Source organism: Desmodus rotundus, chromosome 11, assembly GCF_022682495.2.
Source record: "Desmodus rotundus isolate HL8 chromosome 11, HLdesRot8A.1, whole genome shotgun sequence".
Classification (NCBI taxonomy): domain Eukaryota; kingdom Metazoa; phylum Chordata; class Mammalia; order Chiroptera; family Phyllostomidae; genus Desmodus; species Desmodus rotundus.
This window is the reverse complement of record NC_071397.1, coordinates 55,128,625-55,143,202: the sequence shown is the minus strand read 5'-3', so window position 1 is coordinate 55,143,202 and position 14,578 is coordinate 55,128,625. Positions and strand designations below refer to the sequence as shown.

The following is a 14,578-nucleotide window of genomic DNA, read 5'->3' as shown; positions in this document are numbered from 1 at the left end:
CTTTGCAAAAGCATTAAGATAAACATACATGTAGCTTTAAAACAATATCAAAAGTCTAAGCATTAACAATTTTAATTCATTAAATATTAGTTGAACATTTGCCTATAAGTTTAACTAAAACTATCTAAGAAAATTATCTTGTTGAAAAATTGGAATTTAGCTTGATACCTTATAGTGTAATAAAAGATATCAGTAAAAGTATTAACTCATCATATATCCTATTTTGATTTATAAACTTTGAAAATTCATATCTCTGCTCAAAATAAATCACTCCTTTGAAAGCTGATCGTTTTGAACACTGGAATTTTAGTGCTCATTTATTCAGTGCCCACTCATGGGGTGACAGCTGGGAAGGTGGTATGGAGGTGATCAGCAGACCTCAGAATTACTGTATTTTGCCGTGTATAATGCACACTTTTTTTCCCAAATTTTTGAGGGAAAAATAAGGATGCACATTGTACATAGGTAGGAGTAATTCCGTTTCTATATAAATGTTTTTAATCTTTTATTTATGCTTATGCATTAAAATTGTAACTCTAGAAAGCAATAACAATATCCATATGCAAAAGAATACCATGGAATACCATAATCAGTTTTGTGTCTAAATATAAATAAAAATTGAATTAAAAAATTAAAATGAAAGATTTTTTCCTAAAAGTTTGGGCCAAAAACATGAGTGGGCAATATACACGAAAGCACAATATACATGACAGAATATGGTAGTAAGGTGTGAACTTGCTCCCAGGCAGCACCAAGGACGGAATATAACTTGATGGAAAGAAAGAGGCTTTGGAATATCAAATCTGAGGCTAATTCCCTCTTCTTCCCATAAAGGAATTACAAGTTATTGAAACTCTGAGCATCAGTTTTCTCATCTGTAAAATACTAATAGAATTGCCTACTCAATTGTGTTGTTAATAGTAAACTAGATGGTTATTCATAGCACTAATACTAGGCCTAGGGCATAGTAAGCATTATTGATATATCCTGGTATTTTATTCTTAGTCCTAGTAATTATGATCAAAGTGGTGAGACCTCTGCACAACTGGAGACATCTCCAGGTATGAACAGAGTGGTGTGGGAGTGATTAATTTTCCCTGGGGCTATTGGAGAACTGGTTTTAAAATGCCCTCAGGTGGAGTTGGCAGGAGAACCAATAAAGTAAAACGTAGGTGAAGGCCAGGAAACATGCAGATGCGTGGAGGTTTTGAACAATGGGAAGAAAGATTTAAAGAGATGACACTCTAAGGCCAATAATGAGGAAACTGGAATGTCATGGCTTTAAGTCAGCTAATTTGCTGACTTTGAGAGAGGACCCCAATTGATGTCTAGATGATGCTTTTCTTTCTTTTTTTTTTTTTTTTTTTGAGAGGAGTGAATTCCTTCCTTCCTGTAGTTATTCATGTAATGAATGATGGCTTCTTTGTTCACCATCTTCCCAGACTCCGATCCTGCACTGTGGCAGACTCCAGCCAGCAGAGTCTGCGTGTTGTGGCTGAAGACGAAAACAAATGCACAGACTACAATAGTCCTGTGGAGAAAAAGGGATGGTACGGTACTCTCTTAAGATGAGAGTCCTGCGGCCACTTCTCTCAAGGGGAGAGCACCCTAAACCTTGCCTGGACACAGGCTTTTATTGTTTTTCTCGGGACCTACATCAAAGAAGGATTTATTATCTATTACATAGAATGCTATTGTCTACATTTTAGGTACAATCAAGGAGATGAAAATAACAAATGCAGCAGGGAAAGGCGGCAAACTGATTATGCTCCATCCTTGGAAAAATTCACACAGGCTTTGGAAATCACCTTGAAGATAGGCAATAAACATCTACTGTTTCAGACCAGGGTGAGGGAGTTTTAGCAAGAGCAGGCCCTAACAGTCTGGATGCATTTTCTAGGCCTGCTTCCCATGGGAAAACCCACTTTGAGGGTCTGGCTCCTGCCCACCACTTGGTTGCTGTTGGCTTTCCATACAGGGCTGAGTCACATTTGCCAGATTAAAACAAAATCGTTCCCTACACTGTACCATAGTAACTTACCCACTCTTACATTCTCAGAGCCTGTCCTGTAATTATTGGATGATCACAGACTCTCGGAGGAGCTAAATCAAGCACAAAAATAGCTAAAAATAAAAGGTAGTCAGTGATAAATGCTTAAGAGAGGGGCATACAAATTCTCTGGATGTTCAAAAGGATAAAGTATCACATGTATTTGGAAGCATCAAGGAATATTTTATTATTTTAATTTAAATCCCTATTTTTTTCCATGATGATGGCCTTCTCTCTGTTCATTTTAAAAATCTTTCCCTAATAGAAAAATAATTTTCAGGTATCACTTTTAGTGGTATTATTTTTTTTGCATCTAGAATGAATTTTTATCTTAGTATATATTTAGGAATGAGATTGTGCTTTGCCTTTCTCGATATGACTGCTCTTCTGTCCACATGTCTGTTTCTGCTAAAAGTCTGTATTTACCAGCATACAGATTTTCTCTCTTCTCTGAACTTTTGACTTCTGTATATTGTCTCTTGAAATGCTATTATTTTGTTCTGCTAGACCATGTCTCTCTTTTCTTCTTAAAACATTTCCAGGTCAACTAAAATATAAATTTGTCACTGAGATCAAAAGTACCACCATAACCCTTATACCTGCATTGTTAAATATGTATTCTTTAAATGTTTACCTTAACATCATAAATCTGTTAGCAATAAAATATATTAAACATAGTAGTACAATATGAATTATAAACATGTTATTATAACCTCATTATTATCATTGTTTATTTCTCCTGTTCACTATAATTTATACATTTACTTAAAAAACTATTAAGGTATAGGTAATACAAACAATACAAGATAGACAAAGGAAATGTTCTTTTTATCTCCCTCCATGCCATTTTCATTTTGCCAGGTAATTAATTACTTTGGTGGGTGTCCATATCTCTCTTTCTAAACACACACATTCTTTACATATACACTTAGGATAATATAGAAATTGTTCTTCAACTTGACATTTTTTCACATAGCACTATATTATGGATATGTTTTCAGATCTTTGTATGTGCAAAACTTAACTATTTGTATCTACCATTGAATTTTTAGAGCCACACAGTACTAGTGAAGTACAGCATCCTCTTAATGTTTATGACTATTTTCACTTCCTTATCTATGAATTTCCCATAAGCCAGAGGAAAGAGCTGACAGATTTAAGAAAAATTAACTGTTTCCATACTTAATAAGATACCATAAACAAAATCAAAAGATAAAGCATAGACTACAACAAAATCGCTGCAGTATAGGAAAAGGCAAAGTATACTATCTTTCTTATATAAAGAGCACCTATAAATCAATAAGAAAAAATACCCAGTAGTAAACAGACAATGTGCAGAATAAGTTTAATGAATAGTCACAGATAATTTGACTCAACAACTCCACTTCTACAAAACTATCCAACAAATATATTTGCAAACATATGAAATGAATTGTGTACAGAGTTATTTATTACATAATTGCTTTAAGAAAAGATTGGAGACAACATAAATGCCCATCAAACAAAGACTTATTAAATAAATTATATTATTTCTAAGTAATGGAATACTAAGCAAGTGTAAAAATAAATGAGGAAGCTGTGCACTGATGTGAAAAGGTCTTCGGATGACCTGAGTTTTCAGCATGCCGGCATTGGCAAGCCTAAACTAGAATCCTGTGTAACCTGTAGTTTGCACCACAGATGATTCTTGTATTTACAATGTGCAGAATGAAACCTTTTAGAATTGCATTTACCTGCTAACACAGATATAGAAATACAACCTCAGCAATAAAAATTATTTTTGTGTACATGCTCTTGTGGTACATAAATATATCTGAAATGCATCTGTAGTGACAAACCTAATTCAAACTATAAAGTACAAAAAATAATTTGACTGTTTTCTTACTTCCCCCAAAGATTCTAAAAGCACCGAGAATGTGTGAAAAAGGTGAGGAGATGAAGCAAAAAAAAAAAATATATTAAAAAACAAAAAAAACTCTCCCAGGGACAACAGTGTGGTGATTACCAGAGGGAAAGAGGGGTCAGGATGGTAGAAGAGGGTGTAGGGAGGATAAAGGATGATGGCAGGAGACTTGACTTGGGGTGATGAACACGCAGCACAAAACACACATGACGTATCATAGAACTGGACACCTGAAACCTATATAATTTTATTAACCAGTGTCACCTCAATAAATTCAATAAAAAAGTAAAAATGAATGAATGAATGATAAAAGCATAGAGAAGTTTTGTTTTGTTTTCCAGTAACAAGGAATGCCTAACACAGGGTTCTCAAATTTTTACAAGCACCAGAATCACCTAGGGGACTTGTTAACCCAGATTGCTGGGCAACCCCCTCAGTCTCTTCACCTGCAAGCCTCATTCATTAACACTTGCAGCAGTCAATATAATGACCTTAGAACATAATTACTCATGTCTGTCATGTTGTTGTCTCTTTTCAGTATTTCCTTCTTAGGCTTCTTTCTTAGTGGAAATTTCTCAAAAGGCTTTGAGTCAAGATTTCACCTTTAATATTTGGCCTCCTCCCTCCTGTTTTCCAATAATCTCAGGCTTAAATAGCCCTAGTAACTTTTTGATTCCTAAACATATTTCCATAAATAAGGAATTCGTACTTACATAGGTGTCATTTTAAAACAGTCATTTATTGATCTAACCATTTACCTCTTTTAGACTCAATTCATTTTATTACCATTTATTACCCTTATACTGGTGCTAACACTTACTTTATAACAAGCCTGCTCGATGATTTTGAATCATTCTAAAAATTTGAGAGCTTTGCTTTACTAAATGTAATGTTTTCACTTACATTATACCCTTCGATCCTTATGGTGATCCTGTGACACTAGTAACTATCTGTGAACTGGGTTAAATACAATCAAAGCGATTAAATAATTCGTTCTAAGTTATCTGTTTCATAGTATTTCAAAGTAGAATTTCTGCTCTTTGTCAAATAATACATTCTTCTTTCCTTTGAATGCACTGAAACAATATCAGTTACTTAAGCATTCCAGTTTTTTAAATGATCATTTGAGCTTTGACTCTTGCATTACTTTTAATCAACATCTCACGTGAACAACACTTTTCTTGGCAAGTCAAATAACAGGACCAGAATTCAAATTCACATACTTTCTTTCCTAGTCCAGAAGTGATTTTATTATATGTATTTAAACTGAGCGGCTTTTTAAAGTAAAAATAAGTATATAAAATATTTTTAAATGCATTAACCTAACAAACTTCAAATATAAACAATTTTTATAAAACAATTAAAATTTACCAATGTATTGACTTGAATCTCCTGTTCTAATCTTATTTTTAATAACACATGCCCATTTAACTGCTGTTTCATTACCAGCAGTATTTTTAAGATTTATTTGGAGGGTTTTTTGCCAAATGAAACAACACTGTCCTTTGTTACAATTTTCATGAGTATTTAAATTAATTAACCAAATTACCAAATTACCAAACCATAAAATCCAGTATGTTTATAGAGACCCAAAATCTTATAATGGCTTCTGTTGGAGCCTCTACAGAAAATTTCTAATAAGAAAAACAGTTTATTTTACTAAATAAGACATGATGGATTCTTTAATAAAAAGAAATTGCTATTTTAAGTTGTAACTAATATTTCTCTTGGCTGCAGTAGAAAATAATTTGCAAAATGATAAGTTGACAAGTCAAACTGAAATAATTAATGAAGATTTAGGGTCATATTTATTTTCCCTTATGTTCTTCATATCTCTTATTTCAACAGGATTTACATAATGTGGCATTTGAGTAGTGAGGAATAAAAATGTAGTTGCATTATAAAAGCCAACCCATCTGGGAAATGATCTTGGGGCTATGCTATTTATATAAAATACCTTAATATTTCTTGATATCATATGTATAGGTAAATTAAGATAGATTATTAGAGATATTTTTAAATAATCCTTGTAGTGGTGGTTTTATTTATGTTTCCTTTTAAGCTTTTAATTTAGGAGAAGGAAATTAAGTTGGTGGTCATTATTAGTTTCACTCAATAGTCATCTCAGTAGAAGTTAATATCTATACCCCACCCCTAGATATTCTCATTCAATTGGTTTCAGGGAGGACGCAGCAATCTATTTTAATAGATACCAGCAGTAATTGTGATGAAGTGGCCCTTGGGCCTCAGTATTAGAAATTTTGAAAGTGCTTCTTCAAACTAATACACTAAAATTACCAAAGGTAAATACTCTAAATAACGCTATAGCCTCCTCTATCTAGCTTGTACCCTGCTTCTATAGCCACATCAGGCTGACTACTAGTGATTCTTTCTCACCATAACAATAATGTTCCACATAATCAACAAAAGAAAAAAAGCAAACAAAATATAACCAGAGGCATTGAAGTTAAGAGCAATCGAACAATAACCAGAGAGGAGGGGGGAAGGGACAGTGGGGAGAGGGGATTACAGGAACTACTATAAAGGACATAGGGACAAAATCAAGGGAGAGGGTGGAGGTGGGGGAGGGAGGTGGATTTGGCTGGGGTGGGGTGGAGGGATGGGGAGAAAAGGCAGACAGCTGTAATTGAATAACAATAAAAATTTTTTAAAAAACACAATAATGTTCCAGTTTGGAGCCTTGGAACATATTTATTATTGTGTGGATGGTGCTTACTTAGTACGTTGCCTGGCACACAATAGGTACTGTGTAAATACCTTGGAATGAGCCCTGGCTGGTGTGGCTCAGAGGATTGAATGCCAGCCTGTGAACCAGAGGGTTTGATTCCCAGTCAGCGCACATGCCTGGGTTGTGGGCCAGGTCCTTAGTAGGGGGCACCTGAGAGGCAACCACACACTGATGTTTCCTTCTCTTTCTCCCTCTCTTCCCCTCTCTAAAAATAAATAAATAAAATATTTTTTGAAAATGTGTTTTAAGAAGTATGTATTTGAATGGATGAATTAAGGAGACTCAGGAGCTCTATGTTTAGCATTCCTGTATTAGCCACACTCCATACATCTTTTGGGTCAGCTGCCTTAATTATATGTACAGTTTCCTCCTTAAATTTTACATGTCTTATAGACAGGACCATGTCTTGTCTATTCTCATCTTTTTCCTTTTAAGAGTATTTTACAGATACATGACAGTAAATATTTATTAAGTAAAAAAAAACATTTTTAAAAAAATTTAATCCATCATATTAGATTCTCATCTTCATGAGAGCGGGGACCTTGCCTCTCTTTTTCACAGTAGTTTGCTTGGGGCTTGGTAGTGACCACAAGCTCTGAAATGTATGAATGAATGAAAAAAATAATAATAAATAATAAGAGACTTTATTTTAATTATGAGTTTTAAACATTTAATGTTGAGGATTAATGAGGCTATGTGTGATAAAATTTATTTTTGTATAAGAAAAAAAGTCAGCCTTATACTTTTAAAAAGGAATTCACAGTTGAAATATCCCTACCTTTTGCAGTACACAGAATCATGGAATTTGACAGATTCCGAACTGGGGAAACTTCATCGTGGCATTATGGTTAACAGAATTTTCTGTCTCACTTAGTATTAAACAGCTTTTGTCAGTAATTATGAAAATATCACAGTGATATTAAATGACAGTCTCTTGACATCTTATGAAGTAAAGATGTTTCCCTAGAAAGCTAGAGAGCCTATCAAATCAATGTTTTTTAGTTGAAAATGAGGAAAACAGAAGAATTTTCTAGTATCTGTAAAACTTTTTGAAATAAATGTTATGAGTCTACTCTTTAGAAATATTCTTATCATTTTCAAAACACATTAGTACCAGCAACTACGTTAGAGCTCTGACAAAGTGTGAAATCTCAAGCTTCATATCCTTAAAGACTGTGATTAACATGTGAAATTTCTCTAGATGACTTGCCATGCTATTGTATGTTTTACGAACACTGGGAGTGTTTTATTGAAGAGCTTCTGTTATCCTCCAGATTATCTGCTCTCCTTTACTTTGAATATACCCTAAGAGAATATTAGTTATTTAAGCATTTTAATTTCATGAATGATTGCTATTTGAGATTTTACCCTACTGTGGATATTAATCAACATTCCATATGTGAAACATACCCTGACAAGTTTATAAACATGCAAGTGGTGTCCAGAAATTGTTCAGCCATATAATATGAAAAATGAAGATAGTTATTGAACAGGATACAGGAAACATTATACATAGGACAATGACACTTCAGTCCCCTTCAAAGTAGGCATCTTGGGACCTCACACAGTTCTCCCAATCACCATCAGCTGCCTCATCGTATTTTCCTGAATCTCACTGACAGCCTGAAATCTCTTCCCTTTCAAAGGTGATTTTATATTTGGGTAAAGCCAGAAGTCTCAGGGTGCCAAATCTAGGCTGTAGGGGGACTGAGTCACCTGGGTGATTTGAATTTTCACCAAAAACCTCTGCATAGACGTGATGCATGAGCAGGCGTGTTGTGCTGGTGAAGCTGCCAGTCACCTGTTGCCCTTAGCGCAGCCTTCTGAATCATCTGAATAGTTTCCCAGAGGAATGCTCAAGCTCAACGCAAACATGTGATGCAGATTCGCTGCTCTATGCGCTCAGTCACTGTGAATGCGATGGCCACACAATACACATGCTCATTCAATAGCATCCGTCACCCCCACTGACTGATACAGTGAATACATATTTTAGTTCACTCTCCTTGGCTACCAGGTTCCATCCATGTCACACAAACCATTCTTGTTATATTAACAATGGTTGGACTTTTTCATACAGATCTTGTAAGGTTACTATGGGTTAATTACCTAACATGTGCTTTATATCTGTGTCACTCTCTCATTTCTGGTCAAATCCCAGATCTCCTTCACCTTTTAACTTTTGTGTTAGTTCTCCAAATGATCTTCTCTTTTACTGTAACAATTAGTTACATATCCTCCTAAATATGCAGCCTGCATATAACACCAAAGTTCTAGCTTCTAAGAAAACATAATTAGCAATATGGGGAAATACTGGGAAGAAGAAGCAACAATTAGGAACTTCATGATGCTGAGCCATAAAGGGAATGCCTTGGTGGCTCCAGAGAGATTTAAAGGTGTCAGTCTCATTGGAAGCTGTGGGTAGAACTGGTCTTTAAGTCATGCAAAGATCCCATACCAGCTCTCCTTAGATTGTATGTTTCAGTTTGGTAAAAATGTCAGTTATCTAAAGATGTGTTTATTTACACCATAAGAAATTGAAAAAGATCACTCACCCATATGAAAGAATAAAATTATTTTTCTCCATAGTAATGGCTCTTTGGGAAGGCAGGGATTGAGCTGAATGTGGGAGAATTGAAGGAACAAAGAAACAGCAAGAGTAGAGAAGGCAAATCCTAAGAGCCAGCAAATACAGGATGCTACTTGCACCCTTATTTATTCTCTTCAGTTGCCTTTCACATTCTGCCTGGTGACTGTCCGGGAAAGTACTATTGTCCACTTCTCTTTGACAAAGAGACTTGTGACTTTCCCCTCATTCAGATTTCCACAGTCACTTTGTAAATAATTCTACAGGAAGTTCTACCACAATAAAAAATTCCAAACACCTCTAGAAACATTTTCATTTCCAGTAGTCCCCTAAACTATATTTTTAATGGTTGTTCTTAGACATGATTTCGTCCAAGAAAGAGGGTTCTTTACTGTTTGAAATTTCTTTAAATATGTTTATGATACTGGAAATTTCATCGACTGTAGAAAAGTAAAGCTCCCATATTTTTTATATTCTGTCCCCATAATAGATGATTGTGCAAATGCATCATGTCTTCAAAAGAGAATATGCACAAATTAAACTCCACATTTTATATAACCCACTAATTTCATTTCTAATGTCTGCCAATTTATAGGCTAATAATAAATAAATATATGTTACTGGATTTCAGTTAACTTGCCTTTATCCTGTACATATTTTGTTCTAAAATAAGGAGATGGTGGAGAGTTCGTGAACTGGGGTTTTATTTTGAAAAATTAATAGTTGTTTGTATTCGGTGATTTCCAGACTGGTATTAAGCCATGTTTTAATGAATTTGAATATTAAATAAATTGCTTTCCTTTATTTTAGGTGATGGTGTTTGTACATGCTCGAAATGCCACTGTAAGAACAGCCATGTCTCTAATAGAAAGAGCAAAAAATAGTGGCCAGATTTCCTGCTTCTTACCTCCACAAGGATCCGAATATGGACATGCAGAAAAACAGGTAGGGACAAATAACAGCAAGATACAAGAACGAAAGCACATAATATGCCAGATGTACCGGATAGTTTATGCATGAAAGATCCATGGTGTTTATTTCTAAGTAATTAATTTTACAGATTCATCATGTTATAATCTTGACTTTTTTCCTTGACTTAATGATCTTTCAAAGGATCCCAATGTATGTGTTCAATTACAACTTCTTTCTAAATGGTTATAATTGTAGTGTTTAGTCCTGCTCTTTAAAGTATGGTTAAAACAGAAAGGACACTTAAGTTTTATAAAATATGTTAACATCTATATCTTCATCATTGTTCTTTTAAAGAATTCATTGACAATTTCTTTTTAAATTTCCCACCTTTAATTTCTTTGGGTCAGTATGGAAAGGCATCCCTACATAAAAGCTCTTTTAAGAATGTAAGTGTTTGAGACCAACAAATTTAAGACCAACTGCAGTGCTGTTCGGTATGTGCTCAGAGGACCTGACAAGCAAAGGTCCTTATTAGAAATGCAGAAACTCAGGCCCCACTCCAGTTTTACCAGATTATAATCGGCATTTGAACTTCATCCCCGGATGATTTTATGCACATTACTGTTTGAGAAGTACTTCCGTAGGTCATTTGGATATCCTGAGATTTATAGGTTTTATTTAATTATATCAAATAATGTTTTAGATCAACAGTGGGCAAATACAGTCCAAGAGCCAAAGGTGGTCACCTATTTCTGCAGTTAAAGTTCTGTCAGAAAACTGCCAGACCCTTTTCTTTGGTCTGCGGCTGCTTTTTGGCACGACAAGGGAGGAACTGAATACTTGCTATGAGACTATGTGGTTTGTCCACAAGCCTAAAATGCCCTGACCCTACACAGAAAAAGTTTGCTCTGATTTATAGCTATGAAAGTAAATTTTCAAATAAAAATGCCTGACCATAAAATGATAGTAACTTCACAATATAATATTTTATATGCAATAAGATTTCACTGTTGTTTACTGAGCAGTTGTTAGATGCCAGCCATTGTTCTATGAGCTTTCACATTTATCAGCCAATAAAATGCATTTAATTGGTACAATTGCACTGTAAATTTTACCACTTTTAATGATATTTTAAATTCTGAGTATGATAATCTGATACCAGGGGTGAATGTCAGATTCTCTTTCAATTTAAAACTACAAAATGTATTCATTTTCTTCATTTTTCTCATGTTATGAAATTTCTATTCTACAATACTTATTAAACAGCTTGTATCTTCCAGTTATTTATTAATTGGGAATTTATGAGAGTCTTTGGAAAGTCAGGTTGGCATTCATAAGTCCTATTTCATCCCTTTGGAAATGCAAAGCAAGTCTACTGTGTTTCAAAGCCAAGCCTAGAGAGCCACCTGGTGGACCTCTGGTTATTTCATAGCTCCCTATTCTGAGAGCTATCGTTATTCTAAATAAAGCAGGTTTATTATTTAATTGTTATAATAATAATGTTTAATATTTATCAAGTGTTCACTAGGGCCAATGACTGTTTCTATTACTTTATATAACTCAGTTCTCACAACAACCTGTGATGTAAGTTTGTATTGTTATCCCTTGATATACCATGTATGTAATTCAGGTATAACATAAAATATTCTAAAGCATATAGAAATCATTTATATTTATTTTCAAGAGACTTTTTCAGGTAATTAGGACAACATCATCAAACACAGATTCACAGATCACTATGCTGAAAAAACATGGAGAAATAAAAAGTTTTAATATAGTTGGGAAGATTTGAAAATCTGTAGTTATTTTTATAACTTTTGGTATTTTTATTGTACTTCGTTTTTATCCAATTTAACTGTTATTATTGGACTTTCTCCACAACATTTATTAATAAATACAGGAGCATTGTTCTGTTCACCATTAAATTCCCAGCCTTTTAAACAATATTTAGCTGATAGTGGGTACCCAAAAATTATGTTTTCTCTTTTTGCCTTTGTACTTATGAGACAAACATTATAAAAGATATTCACACTTTAATTTTGTTGTAATCAGCACCACTATTGTTTCTTTGAAGATCCTTATCCCCATTTTACAGATAAGGAAACTGAAACTGGGGGAGAGAGTGATTTCCTTGCCGCTCCCACACAGTGAGTGAGTGCAGCCATGATTTGGGCGAGTCTCACCCCAAAGTCTACCCGTTTCAGTGCCTGTCTTTTTTTTCCTCTTCCTGTTATGGAATTTACTGTGATGACACTGGTTAACAAAATCATACAGGTTTAGGTGCACACTTCCACAACACATCCTCTGTACACTGTGTGTTCACCAAGTCAGGTCTCCGTCTCACCGTTTCTCCCCTAAATACTCTCCCATCGAAAGCAAGTAAAAAATCCAGTCTGGGAGTTTTTAAAGGCTTCAGGGCTTTGAGTCATTATTTTTTTAATAAAAGGGAAGAATATTTTTTAAATGTAGCCATATTCCCCATTTCTCCTAAAGAGATATTCAAAAAAGTGGGCCCCTCCACAGTGGATATTATTTTATAACAAAAGATAATCTTCCTGAATGTTTTCTCACATCTTCAGAATTTTACATTATAGTACTATTTCTAGTTGTATATGTCTTCCTATTCTTTGAAGTGCTTTTTGAACTTGAGTGGTATTAACATTCTAGCAATTCTAAGGAAGCTATTACCATGATGGTAGGGGATATTTCTGCCCACATTTTTGAAAAATGGGAAATTAAGTACTCAAAACATTAAAATACAATTAGGAGGTAATTTTGCTATGGTCACACGTAGAAATTTAGCCTCATGGGTCCTGTTAATGGAAATATAACGGAATCCCTGTGATTCTTTACCCCTACTTATTTAATGGAACCATCTTAAGTCCTGACTTAACAAATAAGAAATTACAAAAAAACTGTAATTTCTTTACAGTTTTAACACACTACAACTTTATTTGTATAAATGATAAATAAAACTGCATTAAGGAAATGGAAGTGCCTCCCCCGCATGCATTATGTGTGATGTGCGTAAAAAGGTTATTTCTATGCTTTATCCATGGCTCAAATGAGTCTTTTCTTTCTAGTAAGTAAAAACTATACTTCAGGACTCCTCATATCATTCCCATCTTACAGTCACCCGCAGGTGAAAAACCTACCGTATGTTCAGATTGTCCACTGAAACTAGAAAATAGGGAAAGAAAAATGAAGTATCTAAAAGTAGCTTAACCTGTGGAGATGGAGTGTCTAGGAGTCTCAGATGAGGCCGGCAGCGAGAGGGCACATTAACAGAAAGCTCTCGTCGTGACTTTACCACTAGAAGCCCTATGGCCTTAAACACCTAAACATTTTGGAAGCTTTCTCTTCTATCAAATGGAATAACAATGGGATAAATAACATCTGTGCTAGTAGTTTACTATGATAAACAAATGGAGTGATATATGAAATTATTTTGGAAACTGGCTGAACAATTATAAAACTTTACATATATTATAGAAATCTACTTTTAGAATATATATGTTAATAACTAAATTTTAAAATAGTGAAAAGATAACAAGCAATATGGATAAAGTTTCCTAATTCACCCTGCATATTATTACTTTCTTCTCTCCCCAACAAAGATACTCTCAAGAGACCTAGTTTTCTGGTTTTCTGTAAAATAGAACATACTTCAGGGGAAAATAGCAGCTTACATTTACAGAAGTATATCAAGTTGAATGAATATTTCAATTACACTCTTCAAATTCTGTTTCATTCAAGATGTAGTCAAATAGATTTTTACCCTTAGTTAGAAATTTAAAGGTATTTTAAATATTCTAATGTGAATGTGTTTCCATCTTCCCACCTACCACCATACTTCCCCGATATATGAATTTTTGTACATATATTAGTAATGTTAAGAGTTTTTTTTTCTTTTAGCTAGAAATGACGAATCATATAATACGTCTCATGAATGTAGTTAATGGAAGTATCTATTAAATCAGAAAACTGGGAAAAATCCAATAGTAATATGTATCCTCAAAGCTACCTTATTAAAGTATCATTGTATGGCTTTGTATTACCTACGTCTACCAACCATCTCCTTGTTTTCATAGATGAGCTTTGCCTGATAGTGGACTCAGGCTTTGATACAAGTTTTCTGATTATATTGATAGCTTTCTTTATTTCTGCCTTAGCAGCTTAACAGCATCAGTATAGGCCAAATAAAATTAGAATTTCTTCCTGAAATAGAAGATACCTGTTAAATAGAGACTAGCAGGTGTCTGATAGCCACCTTTCTCTTATTTTTTACTTTAAATACATACAAAATGTTATCTTCTCAGAAGTTATTTTTTCCTTCACCATATCAACCTCCTTTCCTTTTGGAGGATAATATAGCAA

The 14,578-nt window shown here is 34.2% G+C and overlaps 1 protein-coding gene across 5 annotated transcripts in view; it reads left to right on the top strand.

Annotated features, from left to right (window-relative positions):
* Nucleotides 1-14,578, top strand: part of ASCC3 (activating signal cointegrator 1 complex subunit 3) — a 327,691-nt gene that overhangs the window by 152,560 nt on the left and 160,553 nt on the right. For all 5 annotated transcript variants that reach the window (XM_024551762.3, XM_045188637.3, XM_053914249.2 and 2 more), the window contains exon 14: nucleotides 10,100-10,234. In XM_024551762.3, the coding sequence (XP_024407530.2) occupies nucleotides 10,100-10,234 (135 nt within the window). The remainder of the gene's footprint in view (nucleotides 1-10,099; nucleotides 10,235-14,578) is intronic.